This window comes from Saprolegnia parasitica, assembly GCF_000151545.1.
Source record: "Saprolegnia parasitica CBS 223.65 unplaced genomic scaffold supercont2.28, whole genome shotgun sequence".
NCBI classification, from domain to species: Eukaryota; Oomycota; class Saprolegniomycetes; order Saprolegniales; family Saprolegniaceae; genus Saprolegnia; species Saprolegnia parasitica.
In genome coordinates this window covers 409,844-428,975 of record NW_012156422.1, presented here as the reverse complement: position 1 = coordinate 428,975, position 19,132 = coordinate 409,844, and the positions used below count along the sequence as shown (strand labels likewise).

Below are 19,132 nucleotides of genomic sequence, written 5' to 3'. Positions count from 1 at the left end.
GACGCGCTCCAGTCGCTCGACATGCAACTGTGGATGTACTTGCCGTGGAGTCCGGTCGACGTTTGCATTGGCCGCGCTACCGCTGGTTTTCCGATGCCGTCGACAGCATCGATTGAGTTCTACCCCGAACAACGCGACAAAATGCGGTTTGATGTCGTCCAACCGTACGGTTCCATGACGGTGGTTGCCACGTCGGTGGCGGCCCACGGCGCACCGAGTTCATCCGAATTTCCCTACTCGACGTGCGGCTCCAAAGCGCTTCGGCGACGCCTCGCACGAAGCTTTCTCTGGCTTGCGCAATCTCTGCGCTCTCTTGGGCGCCGGTGGTTGTGGCTGTGGCCGACACCGATGCAGGGCCGTGTCGTCGCCGTCGGGTCGGCCAAACACCGGGGCACCGCCGACATGTCGGACGCCGCGGCGCAGCTCGTACTGCACTGGAACGACCTCCAACTCATTCTGGAGCGCATGACGTCGAAAGAAAAGCTCATTGGCTCATACGAAAAGCAGTTTGCGATCGACGAGTGCAAGCACGTAGCCGAGTTGCTCCTCGGATCCGGCGCGGGCTCGTTTGATGCGCTGCAGCCCCACTTGCTAGCGTCGCTGACCGACCCAGCGCACCACGCCATCTGGCACCGCACGTCGTATGCAATTCGGCGAGCCGTCGAGCTGCACATGCCCCTCGGTCTCACGTTTCTCAAGACCCACCTCCACGCCCACGTTTCGGCAACGTCGAGTGCACGACAGGTACCGTTGCTCGAAGTGTGCAATGGTATTCCTGGCCTCGATGACGTGGCACCGCGACCGGTCGCGCCGACGATGCCAACCACCGTCATGCGCACGGCCGGTCGGTTTCTCTTGCACGGTGTGTTGCGGGCCGCCGTGACCCCGACGACCGAGAGCGGTGCATCGATTCGTCGGCGTCACCTTCCCGGGCGTGACCGCATTCTTCCCATTCAGTCCATCTTTGCCCAGCCCGAGGCGCTCGCACACGCAGCACCAGGGTATACCGTCCTTGTCCCATTGTAAAAGTGTCATTTTCTTGGCTAGGTTCGAGCGCCAGCGCGCCGTGGCCCCCGCGACGCTCAACCATTTCCTACTGCAACCCATCGAGCGCTTGCAAGCGCTGCTCGTCGTGTCCAAGATTGCCGATGCCTGCTTCGGCCATGCCCGTCTGGCCCGGGTATCGATCCCCGAGCCCGCCGCAGTGTCGCGCGATCTACGGCAGTCGACGGCTCGGCTCGCGACGATCTTGCACCGGGCGTGGCGCCAATCCCTCGCGTCGGCACCGGCACCGGGCTCGTCACCGTCGCTCGCACTCGTGCCGCCCGCCGCGACACCCCATGCACGCAGCAGCACGTCGACGCTGCTCAAGCACATGGCGACGCTCAAGCGCGGCCAGATTCTGGCACCCTCGGGCACAACACTGCATGAAATTGAAGCCAAGCGCAAATTAACTCTGGCTCTCTACCGGGACATCGACCCGTTCGACGCCCACTCCAAGCTCAAGGCGCTCAACGCCCGGGCCAGAAAGATGGCATGGTTCCTCTACCGGGGTGGATGGGTATAGTAGCATCCCCTTCGTATCGACGAGCGCCTCAACACGACGTGTCTAGGTGGCCGACGCCGTGCATTGGATGGCCTGGACGATCTTGACCGTCACGGTATGGCGTCTCGTGGCGACGCGGCATGCCATTCGAGAGGCGTCACGGACGTACCGGGGGCTGCTCGCGCAGTCGTCGGGGTTGTTGCAGCGCCGGGGCGCAGTCGGAAAGACTCACCGGCGGAAGCGCACCGTCGATGCGGTCGATGTGACGTCGCTGTCCGACGACGACCCGTCCGACTTGGCGGTGCTCCGCTCCGAGAAGGAGTTGCGCTACTTTCTCGTCGTCTCGGAGCTCCAAGGCCTTTTCTTGGACCTCCTTTTCATCTGGTTTGAAACGCCGCGCTTCTTGTCGTGCTTCTAAAGTGCTTTGTAGGCCGACGGAGAATGGTAAAATCGGCCTCGGGAATTTCTGGTCGAGCTTGACGTACACCGCGATGGCTCTCGGGCTGCCACTTCTCTTTTACTACGTGTTGACGCCGTGGGTCGGCGACGCGTCTTTACTGTCTCTCTTGGCGTGTTGGCTCGGCGTTGGCTGGGTTCTTCTCACGCTCTTGTCGATTGTGTCGGTGACGACGACCATCCAAGGCTTCAATGACACCCGGCGCGTCGACGCGATCAACCTCACGGACTTTCCCGCGTGCCTCAAAAACTACCTCGCGATCGTCAATATTCTCTGGGATCTTGTCCAGCTAAATACGATCCCGTGGCAAGTCTGGTACGCGCCACAATCGAATGCTCTGGCGCGCGTAGCGTCGTTTTCGTAGGGACGCGTCGTACGTGGTCCATCAAATTGCGGCGCTTGTGACCATTGACATCAACTTGAGCGGCTACTTTGTCGCACAGTTTGAGTTCAACGCTTTCCTTGTACGGGAATGATACTCGAATGGATGGACATTATTGTCATTTTAGGTCAAACAGCGCTTTGCCGTGGCCTGCCTCGTGCTGTGGTTTTTTAGCCTCAAAGCCGCCAACAAGTTCAAGGGCATGAACTGGCTCAACTATGTCGTCACGTTCTTGCTCCCAAGTGCACTCAGCAGCGTCCTCTTCATGGTACGTTGCTACACGGTTGCAACAACTTAAGCGATTCCTCTAGTTTCTCGTCGAGCAGTATATTTACGCCATGGCATGCTACAAACTGTCGACCCCCGACACCACGACGTACGTGCTCTGGTCCAACCCCGCCATCGTATGCTGGACACCGACCCACGTACGACCTATCTATCTCTATCTATCTATCTATCTATCTATCTATCTATCTATCTATCTATCTATCTATCTATCTATCTATCTATCTATCTATCTTGTCCATGATGGGTACTTACTTTTCAGTTTGACTAGTGGCAGTATGCGATGGTCGGGATGTGTGGCATGGGTCTCTTCATCCCGCTTGCGATCCTCTCACACGGCAGCCACCAACTGGCGTTTCCGCAGCTCGACTTGGACATTCAAACGTCGCCGCTCTTTGCAATGATCGGTCAGCTCGTCAAGGGCCTCATGATCGGCGCCAAGACCTTTTTTGCGACTAACGTGGTACGTCTCGAGCGTTCATGCGTCGTCGTCATCGCACCGTAGCGGTTTTACCTCGGTGTTTCGATCCTTGGCGACGTCGTCTTGCTCGTGTCCCATTACCGCTTCCGCCGCGCGTGCTCGACCTGGTGCTGCTTGGACGAGTAGACAAGAATGACTCAGTTCACAAATAGGCACGTTCGCGCCGCCAAGCTCGTCGTGTACACGGTGAGTCTCTGGAGTGCGGTGTGCGCGATGCTCTCGACTTACGTCGACCGCGACACGGTGCCGCTCTTCATCATGTACGCGGGTCACGCCGCGATACTCGTCCTGCTGCTCTGCGTCGTGCGCTATCGCGTTCATTGGCTCTACGATACGCCATCGTCTGGCAAACTAAAGACAAGGGCGGGCTAGTGTCGACGATAATTTACCACCACTTTGCATCTCTACAGCATGTACTGACTGTCGCTGAGTGCAGAAACGTGAGATATATGCTCATGGGGATAAACGAACGTCGTCTCTGGTGTTGGTTCGTGCTCGCCTGTGCGTTGGTCTCCTTCATGTGCGTTCTTTTCTGTATCGGCTACGTGCACCACGTCTGTTCAGTTGATCATTGTGTGGAATTTTTGAAGGAATTTTGTGGAGGTTCGGAGGCTAATACCGATTAATCCCTTCGCCCACGAGCTTTGCGGCTTGGTACAATACATATGTAGTGAGTGGCACACGGTAGCCTGCATGTGGATTCGACGCTAGATCCTTGCCGCGCCATTTCGAGCCCTGCCATAGTCATAGTCGAGTTCACGACATGGTGACATTGAGGCATCTTTACAAGGGACATGGAGTACTCGCCGCATCGAAAAACGATCAGCACCTCTCGGACTCGATGAGCACGCAAGGCAAGTGCCTCAGACGCGAGACCGGCGCTGGACATCCCGATTCGTCCCCGTACTCCTCATTATGGCGACCACCAAAGTTGCCGAGACACCGATCGCGACGGAGGCTCTACCAATGCAAAGTGACATCGCTGAGCATCGGGACCATATGTACAGAATGCCGATCTGTGTTGCTCGAACGATGATGATACATGCCTAGTGCTATAACCCGCGGAACCTTAGGTTTGTTTGAGCCACCCGCGGTTGGCGACGCAAATGGCCTCGAGCTGCGCCATGACCTTGATCGTCGTCGCGTCGCTCTTATCAATCCGCCGGCCAACGTCGACGCGGACGAGCGAGTGGAGCCCCAGCAGCGCCAACGGTAGCACTGTCAGATTCGAGTCGTCGAAGAGGAACGACACGAGCGCTGGCAGCTGCGCGATCGAGTCGGGTACGGGCGAGCTGATGGCGTTCCCGCCCAAGTTGAGGATCTCGAGGGCCGTGAGTTGCCCGATGCAGGCGGGAAGCTCCACAAGTCGATTTTTCCGCAAGTTGAGCATGCGCATGCTCGTGTTGCCCGTGCAGAGCGACTCTGGGATCTGGCGCAGCAAGTTCGTGTTGACATCGACTTCGGTCAAGCTCGGGAGGTTCGAGAGGTCCGGGAGCTCCTTCAATTGGTTGCGGTACAGCTGCACCTAAACCGCGGCGTGCGTTCATGTACGTCGTAATTGGATTCGTACTTGAGTCAACTCCTTGCAGTGATTGAGGTCCGGGAACGTTCGAAGGCGGTTAAAGTAGGCGGCGCAGCGTTTGAGTCGCACGAGGTTTGGTATCGCTCCGAGTTGCGTCAGTGCATTGCCCTACAGATGACGACGACTTGTTCGTTGCGGTAAACATGAATCCGAGGCGTACAGCGATGTTGAGCTCGACGAGGTTGGCGAGCTTGAAGAAGCCGGGCCCGAGCTCGGTGAGCTTGTTGTTGTAAAAGTTGATCTCCTCGAGCGCGATGCAGCCATCGATCGAGTCGGGTAGCGTTGTAATGCCGTTCTTAAAGGCGATGATTTGTGTCAGTGCCTTCAAGTTACCAATGGTCTTGGGGAGTGCAACGAGGTCGTTCTCTGACACGATGAGCGACGATAAATTCGGGAGCTGGCAGAGCGCATCGGGTAGCTCCGAGAGGTGGTTTTGTGAAAGGTCGAGCTTGGTGAGGGCCTCGAGGTTGGCGATCGCCGGGTCGAGGACGTGAATATCGTTGGCGCTCACGTTGAGCTCCTTGAGGTGGCAAAGCACGAAGATTTCCGGCGGAACCTGCTTGAGCACTGCGAGTTTGTGCGTGGTGAGCGTGCCCGTAAAGTCCGATCCCGACGCATGCGAGAGCTCGAGTGCATCGTCTTTGAACATGGAGATGTACAGCTTGAGGTCCTTGATGGGCTTGGGCGGCTTGGGCAGCGCGTTGCCGCCAGCCTTGGGCTCGATCGTCGACGCTGCCGCAGCTTGCTTGGGCGCTGCCGCTTCCTTGGACGTGCCGCCGCCCATGTCGCGCTCGTTGTTCCTGCTACGACGCAAAACGCTTGGCTTGTATTTTAAGACACCGGTTTTTGCCCGTTGTCGATTCCGTCAAATGAAACACCAAACCTTCCGTCGTTCAACGTGCATTCATTTCCAATGGTGGCGCCGACTGCCCCACACAGCACTCTCGCGATCCCTCGTCGTAGCATGCGAGCAAACATATGCATCCATGAACCAAGCGTCGTCGTCTAAAGCCTGGAGCGTCCTGGCATTCTACCCGGTACAATTCCGCAACCCGTACAGGAAGGAGCCTGACCTGGTTCGAGTTTTGAGTGCCCGGCGTAGCGATGTGCAAACAGAAAGCAAAGACATATTTGTATAGGTGCAGTTGTGGGTAGTGATGTCCTGCGCCACGGAAAAGCTTTGAGGACCTCGCCGCGTTAGCATTCGTCCTGCCGCGTACTAGTAGCATCAAAGGCGGGCGCGCCAAAAACATTCCGTTGATGTTGCCAGAGCCCTAGAGTTCCCGCAGCTTATCTAGTGGGGCGACGCAACCCAAGCGCCACCACGGTTTGACGGTGTGGAAATAGTGGAACGACGTCAAAGAGCCCGCGGAAGATCAAGGAGCTCGACGAGAGGCCTTCGATTCGACACGAAGCCCATCACGCTGCCCGCAACCTCGTGGTCTTCCAATCAGCGGGCGCAACGTGTTGATTTGTTTTCATTTTGACCAATCCCACGGCGCCATGCCTCGCAACAAGGTTGACAGCATCTCGCATGCCCCGGGGCATGCTCCGCAGAGGGCGCTCGGCGGCGTTGCAACCACGCGCCGCCTGTCGTTGCGCAACGCTGCTGCTGCCTGTCGCGCTCACTGTCGCGACACCCTCGGACGTGCGAAATGCGATCGAGAGTAGCACCCGCCTGGATGCGGATCCGAAATTGGCTGGTTCTGGCCGCGCCGAGCTACTTCGTGGACCAGCCACACCACACTGGCACCACACACGGGAATACTGTTGAAATATGACATCGCACGCACGGGCAAGAGCTAATGGCAACGCTGCGGCGTGAAGTGGATGACGTGTCGCGTGGTGTCCAGCCGCTGGCGCGGCGACGTGGTCGGAGGCTCGTTGCTCATTGGCGAACTTGGCTGTCGCTTCCGTCCCGACGCTTGACGACCATCGAAGGTCCATCGCGTCAAGTCCAGTGCGCCACTGGAGCGACCGGGGCACGACTCGCGATCTAGAAGGGCGATCTTCGCACACGTGCGCTTTGATTGGTCGATTTCAAATCTGATTCTGAGCACAGAGTGTCGGCGAATTTTCGAACCGTCGCGGACCAATCCGTGGGCGTTGGTCGGGCTGCCGCCTGTCTTTTTGTATTTCGCAGGTTTCCATACAAATCACAAGCTTGCATAAAATATACCATTAAAATTTCCGCACGGCTGCGACTTTGCCGTTGGCAGACTCGCCGTCGTCGGGCATGGATTGGGGCACACTCTACCACGACACGGGCGACAGCCTCGTCCAGTCGCAGCGCTCCAGCCTCGCACTCTTACCGATGGCTTCGACGACGACGCGCAGCTGGGCCTCGATGGACGAGAACGCCCACGACGTGGCCGAGACCCGCTCGTCGCGCGCCGCGCACCAGCTCATCTCGTTCTCGCTTTCGCGGTCCATGAGCTTCCAAGTGCTCGAGTACGACGTCGCGAGCGCGTACTCGCCGCTCGTCGCGTACTCGTTCACGGTCAACTACATCCTCGGCGTCGGCAGCCTTGGCGTACCCTACGCCTTGTACCACGCAGGTCTCCTCTTCGGCTCGATCATGCTCGTCGTCGTCTCGTGGCTTTCGTACATCACCGTTATGTGGGTGAGCGAGACCACGGTCCGAGCGCGCGAGCTCGACGCGATGAACACGCACACCAAGCTGCTCGCCGACCCGATGCACTTTCCCGAAGTCACGACGCTCTGCGAGCGCTTTCTGGGCCATTTTGGCGCGCGCGTCTACCAGATCTCGCTCCTCGGTTTGATGTACGGCGGCCTCATTGGCTACGCACAAGTATTTGTCAACAGCATTGCGTCGCAGCTCGCGTCCTTGGCCATCAGCAACGTGGCGGTCGCGATTTTTTTTGGCCTCATTGTCGTCCCGCTCTCGTGCGTCGGTACAACTCCTTCACGACGTATGGGCAGACGTTCCAACGATGCGTAGATCTCAACGAGCAGATTCACATCCAAGTGGGCATGGCCGTGCTGCGCTTTGTTGCCCTGCTGACCATGATTGTCAGCGCTGCCGTGGCCATGTGGACGGACGCCGCCGACAGCGGTACATCTTGCATCTTGTCGCGCCACGTCATAACCATGCCGCGTTTGTAGGCAGCGCCACAACGACGACGACGCCGTATCTCAGCGACGTGCCGCTTGTGAACTTTGGCGGGTTTGGGCTCCTGTTTAGCACGACCGTCTTTTCCCAGGTAATATTGCGAGCGACTCGCGGATGGTATCTCATGGTATCCTTCTTGGATGGTAGTTGTTTCAACACTCGGTGCCCGGACTCCTTGCGCCCCTCTCGCGCGCCAACCAGCCAAAAGCCGCGCAGATCTTTGGCGGCGCGCTCTTGACGACGACGCTCTTCTACCTCGGTCTTGGGCTCACGTGCTGCTACTACTTTGGCGACCGCATTAGCTCAAGCGTCAACCTCAATTGGGCCAACTTTACGTGGGGTCTGGACCCAGTGCCGGTCTGGGCGCGCTGCCTCACGGCACTCGTCGTTTTGTTTCCGGCTCTTGATACGCTCAGCGTGTTTCCGTTGATTGCGATCACACTCGGTGACAACCTCGCGGTCTCGCTGCGGCAGTGCTGCACGTTTTTAAGCCGGAGCCAAGTGCGCATCTTTTGCCGCCTCGTCGCGGCGCTCCCGCCCCTCGTCATTGCCGTGCTCGTCTCAGATCTGAGCGTGACGCTGCAGATCTCGGGCGTCTTTGGCGTCTACGTGGCCTTCCTTGCACCAGCGCTGTTGCAATTCGTGGCACGCCGCGAGGACCCACGCGACAACATGTACTCGGGTCGTTTTAGCGGCGACCCCTATATCTATTTGGTGCTGCTCTTTGGCGTCGTGGCCTTTGGTATCCTTAGCTTCCAGATCGGCACGCAAGGGGTCTAACCACCTGCTGTATTGTCTGCCTCATCCTCTCGGCCCTACGACAACGACTTGAGTGCTCGAACGTCGTACGGTCGCACATTTTCTCGAAGCCCAGTGTTTATCTAAACGAGTCAAGCAGCGATGCATTTTTAACATTCGACTATACCATGAGTATCAATAACCACGAGCACAACACAATCGGTAACGCTATTGCCATCAAGTGAGATGGTCGACCTCATGACTCATTTTTGGGTCGCTGTTGGTGAAACCTGTGCCAAAGTTCGTTGATTGTATGCATATTCGTGCCAACGGCCGGTATCCAACTTTGTCAGGCACAGGACTCGCCACATCGAGGACTCGCTAATGCCTACTAGTAGTGGCCAGCATCAAATGTCTTTTTGTCTGACCCAATGATGTGATTCCACTTGGGCGTCTTCTGTAGGAGGTGATTGTGGCATTCACAATGCGGGCTTTCCTGTGGCGCTCGAGTAGCATCTGTTTGCGCTTCACCTAGTGGAGCCGCCGAGTACTAGTAGCTCTTAAATAGTGCTGGACGGTACGGACGGAGGCGTTGAGTTGCAGCTATGCCTTGAGCATGCTCGCCGATTTGCCGCTTGTTGAGGCAGCCTTGCAAAGGCAGCATAGGTTGTGCATAGTCATTTTCGGGCAGCTGTGCTTTCGAGGTCGATAGAGCGGATCCTCGGCGTCACCTCGGTTTCAGTTTTTTGGCGCCAAACCTCATCTGTCAAGCCCTTTCATCTCAATTATCCGAGGGCTAGGATCTGACTTGGATGGTCAATAATGTCAACATGCAAAACGGTACATGCCGTGCTCGCCATGATCATGTTGGTAATTCTGTTATTTATGGTTCTATGTGGTGTTTGCCACAAATAACATGTTGGTCGCTGTACGCCGCTGCAGACCGCCAATGCCGACGAGACATAGCGTTTCGAGCTCTCCAAAGCATTCTATATCGATGTGCCAGCTACGAAAGCTTTCATTATGAGACGCGATTTGGCCTCTCTTGTCGGCTGAAACTTGAGAGCTGTGCCGTCGATGGCGTTTCATCGCCCGTGATAGGCTAATATTTTGAAAAAGAGCAGCCAATGAAATGATATTACCGGCGTGTGATTGACGTTGCCAAGACGCAAGCATGTCCAGGCATTGCGCGGCGAGCTGCTCCGAGACCTCATGCTCCTGATGCGATGTATCACATAGAGGTAGAACACGTCGCTGCATTGAATGCGGGACGGAACCGTGATCACCCACTGGTGATTACCAGCACTCTCATCCGCCATCGCTTCCTTAATAGAGGCTGGCCAGCAGTTGAGACGGTCGATGGCGAGCTGCAGTGTCATCGTCGCCAAGCATGGCGAGGACATTATGACTATATCGTCATCATGGTGTACACAATTCATTTCTACATTTATATCGATAGGGTGCTAATCGTGTGCTTAGCGCAGGCGCTTGGGCACGCACTGCGAGTACCACTCGTCCTGCGTGACGCAGATGCTGCCGCCAACGCACTCGGTGCTGCCCGTGTAGTCCTTGCCTCCGCACTGCTCCCACGCCTTCTTGCCACCACCCGCAATGGGCTTGGCCGTCGGCTTGGTCGAGGGCTTGGCCGTTGGCTTCACAGTCGTGTGCACCGGCGTCTTGGACGTGGGCTTGGGCGACGGCTTGTGGCTCGGCTTGGGGGCCATCGTCGGCGCCTTCGTGGGCTTGTCCGTGACCGGGGCCTTCGTAGGCTTCTCCGAGCTCGGCGCCGGCGTCGGATGCTGGCTGCTCGGCGACGGCTTCGGGTCCGACCCGCACGTGTCGCTGATGTAAATGTCAGCGCAGTTCCAGAACTGCTCCTGGCCGTTGATGTCGACGCCCGGGTTGTTCCAGCCGACATACCACCAGCGAAGCACGCAGTGCGAGTCGCCGTCGCACTTGACGTCCGCCGGCAGCTTGTACTGCATCTTGAAAAAGTCGGCGCCGGCCGGGAGCTGCCACTGCTTCTCGCCGTTGGGCTGCGAGAGCGTCTGGAAGCACTCTTCGGTCTCCTTGTCGTCCTTGCCGTTGAGCTTGCAGAGACCAAACTCAAAGTAACCCTTGTGGTTGGCCGTGATCTGGATGTTGAGGTCCATGGTGGCGCCGGGTGCAAAGCAGGCGCCAATGGCCTTGGACCCGAGCGTCGGGAAGAGACCGTAGGTACCGCCGGTTTCGTGGTGGCGCGCGCCGTTGTACGGGTCGCCGCACACGCCGTGCTTGCCGCCGGACGTGGCACCGATGCCGCCGGCGCTCAAGCCATTGTCGCTGTAGTTGATGGGGATGTCCTTGAAGTTGGGGAGTTTGCCAATGTAGCCGCGGTGGGGCGGGAACACCATGCGGCCGTGAGCATCGACGTTGGATACAGCAGTCGCGAGGAGGAGCGTCGATGCAAGAAGCTTCATCTTGGTGTGTGGATCCAAAGGCAAATTGAAAAGTGATCTTGGTTCGACATCCCGTGAGGTGTTTATGGCGCCAAAGGTACAGTCTTCAAGCGACGATGTAACGTCGTTCGATCATGGACCGTATGGTGCAGAGTAGGATTATGACTTGCGAGGACAGAACGCCAGACTGTTTCCACGCACCAACAGGAATCCGCTCCCTGCGCCGAGACAGCTCGCCGAGACACATCTTCTCGCTTCTCTTGCTCACGTGGCGCAGAGATAGGCTCGGACTGATGCTGCCTGGTTGACAGAGCACGGTGTCAGTTCTTTACGCTCCTGCCTGTACAGAGTACAAGCCACGATTGCGCTTTGGCAATCTTGGGTGGGTCACTGCCCCGTCGTCGTGCGTGGCAGCATTGCCGAAGCGCAGGTTGCCACGGCAAGTGCCACATTGCACCACACATCCCACCATTTCCCACCTCTTACGACACATTTACCACGTTGTATGTACATGCCACACCGTTTCCCACATGCTTTTCCACGTCAAGGAGCCAACTCAGGACGCAGCTCCGAAAGGCACAACATGGACAATATGTAGTTGTCGTGCTAGCATCGATTTACTAATGAGGTAGACATGACAAGTGTGCACACGTCGTCGGTACAATCCACGCGTGAACGCACCTTGTTGTCGCCCTCCACGCGTTGTGCTTGTCGCCGCTGTTCTGGTTGACGCCATGGAGTCTGTCAAAGATCGGTCGGCGGATCGGTCGGGTTCCTCGAAAGAATCTGTCGTGTCTGCAATCTCAACACTGTGCCGGGTGCGATCTGCGTTATGTCACCTTGCCTTGGTACGTAATGGTGACTCACAGACCATCTGTGTTCGATGCCGAAGTAGCGCAGCTCTTCTCGGCCACTTGGATCTTAACTACACTGACCTAGACCCAGTGACCTAGACCTGCCTTTAGCAATTCCATTTCCACATTTGCCTCGAACAACCAAAATGATGCACAACATTGGCGCTGTCTTTCTTCTCTTGGCGTCGATGGTCGACGCCAAGGGCCTCGACACCGTCCTCTCCAAGGCCACGTTCCAGAAGCTCTTTCCGAACGCGCTGCCGATCTACCAGTACGAAAACATGATTGCCATGTCCCAAAAGTACCCGGCCTTTGCCAACACGGGCAACGACGATGTCGACAAGCGCGAGGTCGCGGCGTTCCTCGGCCAGATCTCGCTCGAGTCGGGCGACCTCCAGTACGTCGAAGAGATCAACAAGAACGAGTACTGCCAAGCCAGCGACAAGTATCCGTGCGCGCCCGGGAAGCAGTACTTTGGTCGTGGTCCGATCCAGCTCTCGTGGAACTACAACTACAAGGACTTTGGCGACGCGTTCGGAAAGGACTTTGTGACCAACCCCGATCTGATCGCCAAGGACAAGGACCTCGTTTGGCTCAGCGCGTTCTGGTTCTGGAACGCCGACAAGTGGAACGGCAACATCCACGACGTGGTCGGCCAGCCCGGTGGCTTTGCGTACACGACGTACATCATCAACGGCGGCCTCGAGTGCGGCGAGAACCCGCCCAACAAGCAGTCGGAGATCACGCGCATTGCGAGCTACAATAAGTTCTGCGACCTCCTCGGCGTCTCGCCCGGCGACAACCTCTCGTGCCAGACGAGCGCGTACCCACCGACGACGCCGTGGCCCAAGACCAAGTCGCCGTCGCCGACGTCCGCCCCGAAACCCACGTCGTCGCCGACGGTTGCACCCACGGACGCTCCCACGGACGCTCCTACCGCGGCCCCGACAGACGCGCCCACGGGTGCTCCCACAGACGCACCTTCGGATGAGCCCTCGGACGAGCCCACCGACGCCCCGATGAGCCCAGCGATGAGCCCAGCGACGAGCCCAGCGACGAGCCCAGCGACGAGCCCAGCGACGAGCCGACGAACAAGCCGACGCCGACGTCCAAACCGTCGGGTGTTGTCAAGAAGCGCTGGGAACAGTGCGGTGGCAAAGACTGCGCGCCGACGTCGCAGCCGTCCTCGGGCCAAAAGGCCAAGTGGGAGCAGTGCGGCGGAAAGGACTACACTGGAAGCAAGGACTGCGTCCAGGGCACGGTGTGCCACAAGTTTGACGCGTGGTATTCGCAGTGCCTCCCGACGCAGCGCAGCGGCTGGTAGAGCGTTCTTGTTCGACTACGTCTCTATGTGTGCTCTAACACGACTATCTATTGACTTTTTACCATCTCGATATCTCGATACCGTCACGAGTCGCATCGACAGTTTACAGTGTCTTGCCTACTAGTAGTCTTCAGCTACGTTTCTTCAAGGGTGGACGACACCATTGATTTCTTACTTGATGTACGAGACATTGGGCAGACTCCATCGATAATGCGTCTGCCATGAACCCTATGAACAGTATGTGCTTGTGGGTGACGAAAGGGGTGTTCCATCAGCCAGTGGTGTTCGAAGCTCGCTCGAGGATGACAACTTGTCCTTCAAGAGTGCATGCACGGTTCTCTTGACTTCTCTCAAACATGTTTGATCTATTCGTCATTGTGTCGCACAGAACAAAGATAAGGTTCGACGAAAGGCGAACGCATGCAGCTGAAAGTATACTTTTATCAGCCAGTTTCTACGATACGAGCGAGTTATGACGGTAGCGACAAGAATGTAGTATCAAAGCAAAAATCACAGCTCGATTAGCTTAATTGTGGCGGCGCTTGGTCGGGACACACTGCGAGTACCACGAGTCGTACTTGTGGCACGCCGTGCCTTCGACACACGCCTTGCTACCAGTGTAGTCCTTGCCGTCGCACTGCTCCCACGCCTTCTTGGCCCCCGACGGCGCAACCGAAGGCTCATCGCTAGGTTCATCGGAAGGTTCATCGCTGGGTTCGACGCTGGGTTCGTCACTCGGCTCGTCGCTGGGCTCGTCGCTGGGTTCGTCCGAAGGCTCGTCGCTGGGTTCGTCACTAGGCTCGTCCGAAGGCTCCTCCCACGGCTCATCCGTAGGACTCTCCGTGGGCTCATCCGTCGGCGCCGACGTAGGTGTGGCAGAGCTCGGCGCCGGCGTCGGGTTCTGGCTGCTCGGCGACGGCTTCGGGTCCGACCCGCACGTGTCGCTGATGTAAATGTCGGCGCAGTTCCAGAACTGCTCCTGGCCGTTGATGCCGACGCCCGGGTTGTTGCCACCGACGTACCACCATCGAAGCACGCAGTGCGAGTCGCCGTCGCACTTGACGTCCGCCGGCAGCTTGTACTGCATCTTGAAAAAGTCGTTGCCTGCCGGGAGCTGCCACTGCTTCTCTCCGTTGGGCTGCGTCAGCGTCTGGAAGCACTCTTCGGTCTCCTTGTCGCCCTTGGCGTTGAGCTTGCAGAGACCAAACTCAAAGTAGCCCTTGTGGTTGGCCGTGATCTGGATGTTGAGGTCAACCGTGGCACCGGGCGCGAAGCAGGCGCCGATGACCTTGGACCCGTGGGTCGGGAAGAGACCGTACATGCCGCCCGTCTCGTGGTCGCGCGCGCCACTGTACGGGTCGCCGCACACGCCGTGCTTGCCGCCGGCCGTGCCACCGATGCCGCCGGCGTTGAGGCCGTGGTCCGAGTAGTCGGCGGGGACGAGGTCCTTGAACTGGGGCAGCTTGCCAATGTAGCCGCGGTGGGGCGGGAACACCATGCGGCCGTGGGCGTCGACGTTGGAGACGGCGGCGGCGAGGAGGAGCGTCGAGGCAAGAAGCTTCATGTCGACAATGTGAGTGAAATTGAAAAGTCAATATTGTAGCTGCATTGCCGTGGACGTGGTACGAGGACGAGCCGGCTGCATAGAGGTGGGACGCACAGAGATGCTTGGATCCCACTCTGCGCCCGTCGGCGTATGAAATATGATTCGAACGTCCATACGAAGAGGTACACTCTCTTCTCGCCGGCTCTCGGCGTGGGACGAAACACGGGTATGAGCGGCTCGCAGTGCGTGGAAAACATCTGGTTGACCTTGCACAAGGCCTGCCCACAGAACCGCAGACGGTCGACATGGAATACTCTCTTCTGAGCGCATACTACGCACCCGACTGGGAAGCCTCATCGCTGCGCTCATAGCAGTAACAAGGCGCTACCGGTACCTTGCGTTACGCTCGAGTCGCACGCGTCTCTTGCCGACATTGCGGGTGGGATCTGCTCCAATTTGGAGTCGAGTCGCACCGATCAGCTCATCGCCTTGTAGCTTCAGGGCGAAGCGACTACTCATCTGGTAAAGCCTCGTAGTCGCACAGAGTACGTAGCTGGACAAAACGACGACAGGATCACTGGACGATCCAGCCAGCACTTTTAATGTGTTTGTCAGCCCAGTGTCTGGTGGTTGTGATTGGTATGCGGTGCCTCTCGGTGCTGCTGGCATCGCGCCCCATTAGAGCCATCGATACACAGCGTCGCCAATGTCACACGCGTCCGCCACAGAGTAGCATGATGGTGCGTGGGAACGGTAGACACGTTGCAGCCCCTGTTGCAGTCCCTGCACAACACAGTACTCGGTTCATTGATCTGTGGTTTCCACGAACGCACATGACAAGTTGTCTATTGCATCCAAACTCTGGATCACATTTCACACGTGAGACACCAATACGGCAAGTGCACGCCGTATGGTGCACCCATTACCGACCTTGGCCCGTATTACGCCCGAGAGCGCTGCAAAAGCACGTGGCAGCTTGAACGATCGACCCAGTGACTCCTTTCCGAAAACTTCTCACTTTTCAATTTCACTCACATTGTCGACATGAAGCTCATTGTCTCGACGCTCCTCCTCGCCGCCGCCGTCTCCAACGTTGATGCTCACGGCCGCATGGTGTTCCCGCCCCACCGCGGCTACATTGGCAAGCTGCCCCAGTTCAAGGACCTCGTCCCCGCCGACTACTCGGACCACGGCCTCAACGCCGGCGGCATCGGTGGCACGGCCGGCGGCAAGCACGGCGTGTGCGGCGACCCGTACAGCGGCGCGCGGGATCACGAAACCGGTGGCATGTACGGTCTCTTCCCGACCCACGGGTCCAAGGTCATCGGCGCCTGCTTCGCGCCCGGTGCCACGGTTGACCTCAACATCCAGATCACGGCCAACCACAAGGGTTACTTTGAGTTTGGTCTCTGCAAGCTCAACGCCAAGGGCGACAAGGAGACCGAAGAGTGCTTCCAGACGCTGTCGCAGCCCAACGGCGAGAAGCAGTGGCAGCTCCCGGCAGGCAACGACTTTTTCAAGATGCAGTACAAGCTGCCGGCGGACGTCAAGTGCGACGGCGACTCGCACTGCGTGCTTCGCTGGTGGTACGTCGGTGGCAACAACCCGGGCGTCGGCATCAACGGCCAGGAGCAGTTCTGGAACTGCGCTGACATTTACGTCAGCGACACGTGCGGGTCGGACCCGAAGCCGTCGCCGAGCAGCCAGAACCCGTCTCCGGCGCCGAGCTCGGAGAAGCCCACGAAGGCGCCGACAAACGCCCCGACGCCGTCGCCTAGCAACGTGCCCAACCCGACGACCGAAGAGCCGTGCGATCCGACATCGTCCAAGCCGATTCCGACACAGAAGCCCACGGTTCAGCCGACGACCAAGCCCACGGTCCAGCCCACACAGAAGCCCACGCACAAGCCGACGCACAAGCCGACATACAAGCCCAAGCCGTCGTCGCACACGGGTGGCGCCAACAAGCGCTGGGAGCAGTGCGGTGGCAAAGACTTTTCGGGCTCCACGCAGTGTCTCGATGGCGACAAGTGCCACAAGTACGACGCGTGGTACTCGCAGTGCATTCCGGCCAAGCCGCACACCAGCTAAATGTGATGATTTATAAACATTAATACTTTGTACTCTACTCCATTGACTATACTTTATAGGCATGCTAGTCGAGTCATATGGGATTAAAATGAAGGTTAGAGAAACACTTGACGTGGATGTGGGGATTCTCGTTTTGGATTCAAAAGACGTTGTGAGTTGGGGATTCATTAGGGAAAGCACTATATTTTCTTGACGAACTAGGGCCTTTTCAACTCACAGATGAGAGTAAGTTACGGACAATGCGTTGTTTAGCATTGCACTCGAATGTTTGCAGCGTTCATGGCGGCCGTTCGATATGCTGGTCCCATGGCCAAGCCGTGTTGGCCCGTAATCTGTCGCCGGTGTCCTGGTTGGAGACCGGTGCGCGTCGACGAGAAGAATGTTGAGAACTGAGGATTATCCAAGTTTACAGCAAGCTAGATCTAACCTAATGGAGGCAGCACGCCTTGCGGTCGAGGGTAACAGCCTGGAGGCCCACACCGCGAAGAATCCAAAAGTTGCGTGGAACTAGATACCAAAATCGGGACGCGAGCCAAAAGCAGCCTCCGTACCGTCGCGGCCGGCCGACGAGCTGCGCCAAGCAGCTCTGTCATCGAGTAGCCAAGGTGCTGCATGACTAAGCCCGCCAAGATTACCCGCGGCGTCCGCGGCGTGCCGTTCACGACGTATGCCTGCAAGCTCGTCAAGGTGAGCGCCCGTCCGCCGTATCCAAAGCCAGCGTCTTGATGAGGACGACATCCGCGAATATTGTAGAGGCGTCATTGAACGACTGCAGCTCCAATGGCGCTGTGGCGTGCACCTGGCAGACGACGCCAAGCGCGACCAACTGCGAGACCAACGTTGAGTTGACGATGCTGAGATCGGCGCCGCTGTCAAGCAGGGCATGCAACACCGCCAAAGCGCCCTCGACCACACCCGAGGCGTAGCCAGACGGCGAACCTGCCAGCTCAGCTGGCGCGGTGGCCTGGGCTAGCACAGAAGACAAAGCAAAACGCGGCGCGGACGACTGATGACCGAGAAGAGATGGCTGCGGCTCGTCACAAGAGCCCTGCATTTGGCCATCGTCGTGGCCGCCAGCGTCGTAGCTACCGTCATAGCCACCCTCGTTGTCGCAATCATCACGACCGTCCAAGCTGCCAAAACCACCGTGCTGGGCGTCAAGATCCCAGACACGCACGTCGTGTAGCGAGGGATCGAGGTCGCGAAGCGACGCATGGTCGTCCAAAACACGGTTGCCGTCGTCGTGTTGCTCGCAAAAACCATCGTTGGCGTCGTAAGAGCCGTTGTCATCGGCGTCGTAAGAACCGTCGTTGTCGGCGAGAGCATCCGCCGAGTTGATACCATAACGCTGACAATCTTGGTCGTGGACATCGTCCGTGGTGTCGTGGGAGGCGTGAGCTTGAGCGACGTCGTGGCGTTCCCACCGCATGTAGGACGTGATGGCTTCTTTGAGCCAGCGCAAAAAAGCGACCAAATCGTGGCTCAAATGCTCTTGAAATCTTAGTTTCGACTCCCTGAATATCTATTCGTGAGAGGTGCCAACCGAGCCGCTTGACGGGTTAACTAGTCGATCGTCCACACCAAAGACCGCATTTCTTATCAGCGTTCCCAGCGGACATTGCTTTCACATAGAAGTGCTGCGTCATCTCATTCGACGCGTTTCCTCAATCAAGACCCACCTACTAAGGGCAACAACCGTGTTGGTGTCCGCCATGCCAGTGGTGGGCGAGGCGGGTTAGTTATTTGACTGACACTACCAATTTGGAATTGGCTTGAGCTCGTGTGCACCGGTCTCCAACCAGGACACCGGCGACAGATTACGGGCCAACACGGCTTGGCCATGGGACCAGCATATCGAACGGCCGCCATGAACGCTGCAAACATTCGAGTGCAATGCTAAACAACGCATTGTCCGTAACTTACTCTCATCTGTGAGTTGAAAAGGCCCTAGTTCGTCAAGAAAATATAGTGCTTTCCCTAATGAATCCCCAACTCACAACGTCTTTTGAATCCAAAACGAGAATCCCCACATCCACGTCAAGTGTTTCTCTAACCTTCATTTTAATCCCATATGACTCGACTATCATGCCTATAAAGTATAGTAAATGGAGTAGAGTACAAAGTATTAATGTTTATAAATCATCACATTTAGCTGGTGTGCGGCTTGGCCGGAATGCACTGCGAGTACCACGCGTCGTACTTGTGGCACTTGTCGCCATCGAGACACTGCGTGGAGCCCGAAAAGTCTTTGCCACCGCACTGCTCCCAGCGCTTG

At 57.6% G+C, this 19,132-nt stretch overlaps 6 protein-coding genes across 6 annotated transcripts in view; 4 read left to right on the top strand and 2 right to left on the bottom strand.

Annotated features, from left to right (window-relative positions):
* The first annotated feature begins 276 nt into the window (after window positions 1–276).
* On the top strand, window positions 277–3,558 carry SPRG_20322 (hypothetical protein). Its single transcript, XM_012346396.1, has 10 exons — window positions 277–1,001; window positions 1,048–1,561; window positions 1,614–1,930; window positions 1,977–2,318; window positions 2,368–2,467; window positions 2,513–2,653; window positions 2,697–2,810; window positions 2,942–3,133; window positions 3,176–3,258; window positions 3,304–3,558. The coding sequence occupies exons 1-10, from the start codon at window positions 349–351 to the stop codon at window positions 3,521–3,523; spliced, it is 2,676 nt and encodes an 891-aa protein (XP_012201786.1). The 5' UTR covers window positions 277–348; the 3' UTR covers window positions 3,524–3,558.
* A 594-nt stretch (window positions 3,559–4,152) lies between these two features.
* Window positions 4,153–5,590, bottom strand: SPRG_06928 (hypothetical protein). Its single transcript, XM_012346388.1, has 3 exons — window positions 4,894–5,590; window positions 4,722–4,841; window positions 4,153–4,676 (listed from the first exon to the last, which is right to left on the bottom strand). Exons 1-3 carry the CDS (start codon window positions 5,515–5,517, stop codon window positions 4,221–4,223), a joined length of 1,200 nt encoding a protein of 399 aa, XP_012201778.1. The 5' UTR covers window positions 5,518–5,590; the 3' UTR covers window positions 4,153–4,220.
* A 1,379-nt stretch (window positions 5,591–6,969) lies between these two features.
* Window positions 6,970–8,827, top strand: SPRG_06927 (hypothetical protein; the record flags this gene model as incomplete). The annotated part of the gene is made up of 4 exons (XM_012346387.1): window positions 6,970–7,648; window positions 7,696–7,809; window positions 7,860–7,957; window positions 8,014–8,827. 4 exons carry the CDS (start codon window positions 6,970–6,972, stop codon window positions 8,644–8,646), a joined length of 1,524 nt encoding a protein of 507 aa, XP_012201777.1. The 3' UTR covers window positions 8,647–8,827.
* Window positions 8,828–12,042: 3,215 nt separating this feature from the next.
* On the top strand, window positions 12,043–13,220 carry SPRG_06926 (hypothetical protein; the record flags this gene model as incomplete). Its single annotated transcript, XM_012346386.1, has 2 exons — window positions 12,043–12,859; window positions 12,901–13,220. The coding sequence occupies 2 exons, from the start codon at window positions 12,043–12,045 to the stop codon at window positions 13,218–13,220; spliced, it is 1,137 nt and encodes a 378-aa protein (XP_012201776.1).
* A 4,249-nt stretch (window positions 13,221–17,469) lies between these two features.
* On the top strand, window positions 17,470–17,701 carry SPRG_06925 (hypothetical protein; the record flags this gene model as incomplete). The annotated part of the gene is made up of 2 exons (XM_012346385.1): window positions 17,470–17,561; window positions 17,611–17,701. The coding sequence occupies 2 exons, from the start codon at window positions 17,470–17,472 to the stop codon at window positions 17,699–17,701; spliced, it is 183 nt and encodes a 60-aa protein (XP_012201775.1).
* Window positions 17,702–19,005: 1,304 nt separating this feature from the next.
* Window positions 19,006–19,132, bottom strand: part of SPRG_20318 (hypothetical protein) — a gene marked incomplete at both ends in the record, with an annotated part of 581 nt that continues 454 nt past the window's right edge. The window contains one exon of the mRNA XM_012346395.1: window positions 19,006–19,103. Within this exon, the coding sequence (XP_012201785.1) occupies window positions 19,006–19,103 (98 nt within the window). The remainder of the gene's footprint in view (window positions 19,104–19,132) is intronic.

Bases quoted from the DNA above. Each gene is read 5' to 3' on its own strand.
- SPRG_20322 (XM_012346396.1), top strand. From the start codon at position 349: ATGCAGGGCCGTGTCGTCGCCGTCGGGTCGGCCAAACACCGGGGCACC. The intron at 2,811-2,941 runs GTACGACCTATC...CAGTTTGACTAG, and splicing joins TATGCTGGACACCGACCCAC to TGGCAGTATGCGATGGTCGG. The intron at 3,259-3,303 runs GTGCTGCTTGGA...GTTCACAAATAG, and splicing joins CGCCGCGCGTGCTCGACCTG to GCACGTTCGCGCCGCCAAGC.
- SPRG_06928 (XM_012346388.1), bottom strand. From the start codon at position 5,517: ATGGGCGGCGGCACGTCCAAGGAAGCGGCAGCGCCCAAGCAAGCTGCG. The intron at 4,842-4,893 runs GTACGCCTCGGA...CGTCATCTGTAG, and splicing joins TCGTCGAGCTCAACATCGCT to GGCAATGCACTGACGCAACT. The intron at 4,677-4,721 runs GTACGAATCCAA...GCCGCGGTTTAG, and splicing joins ACTGCAAGGAGTTGACTCAA to GTGCAGCTGTACCGCAACCA.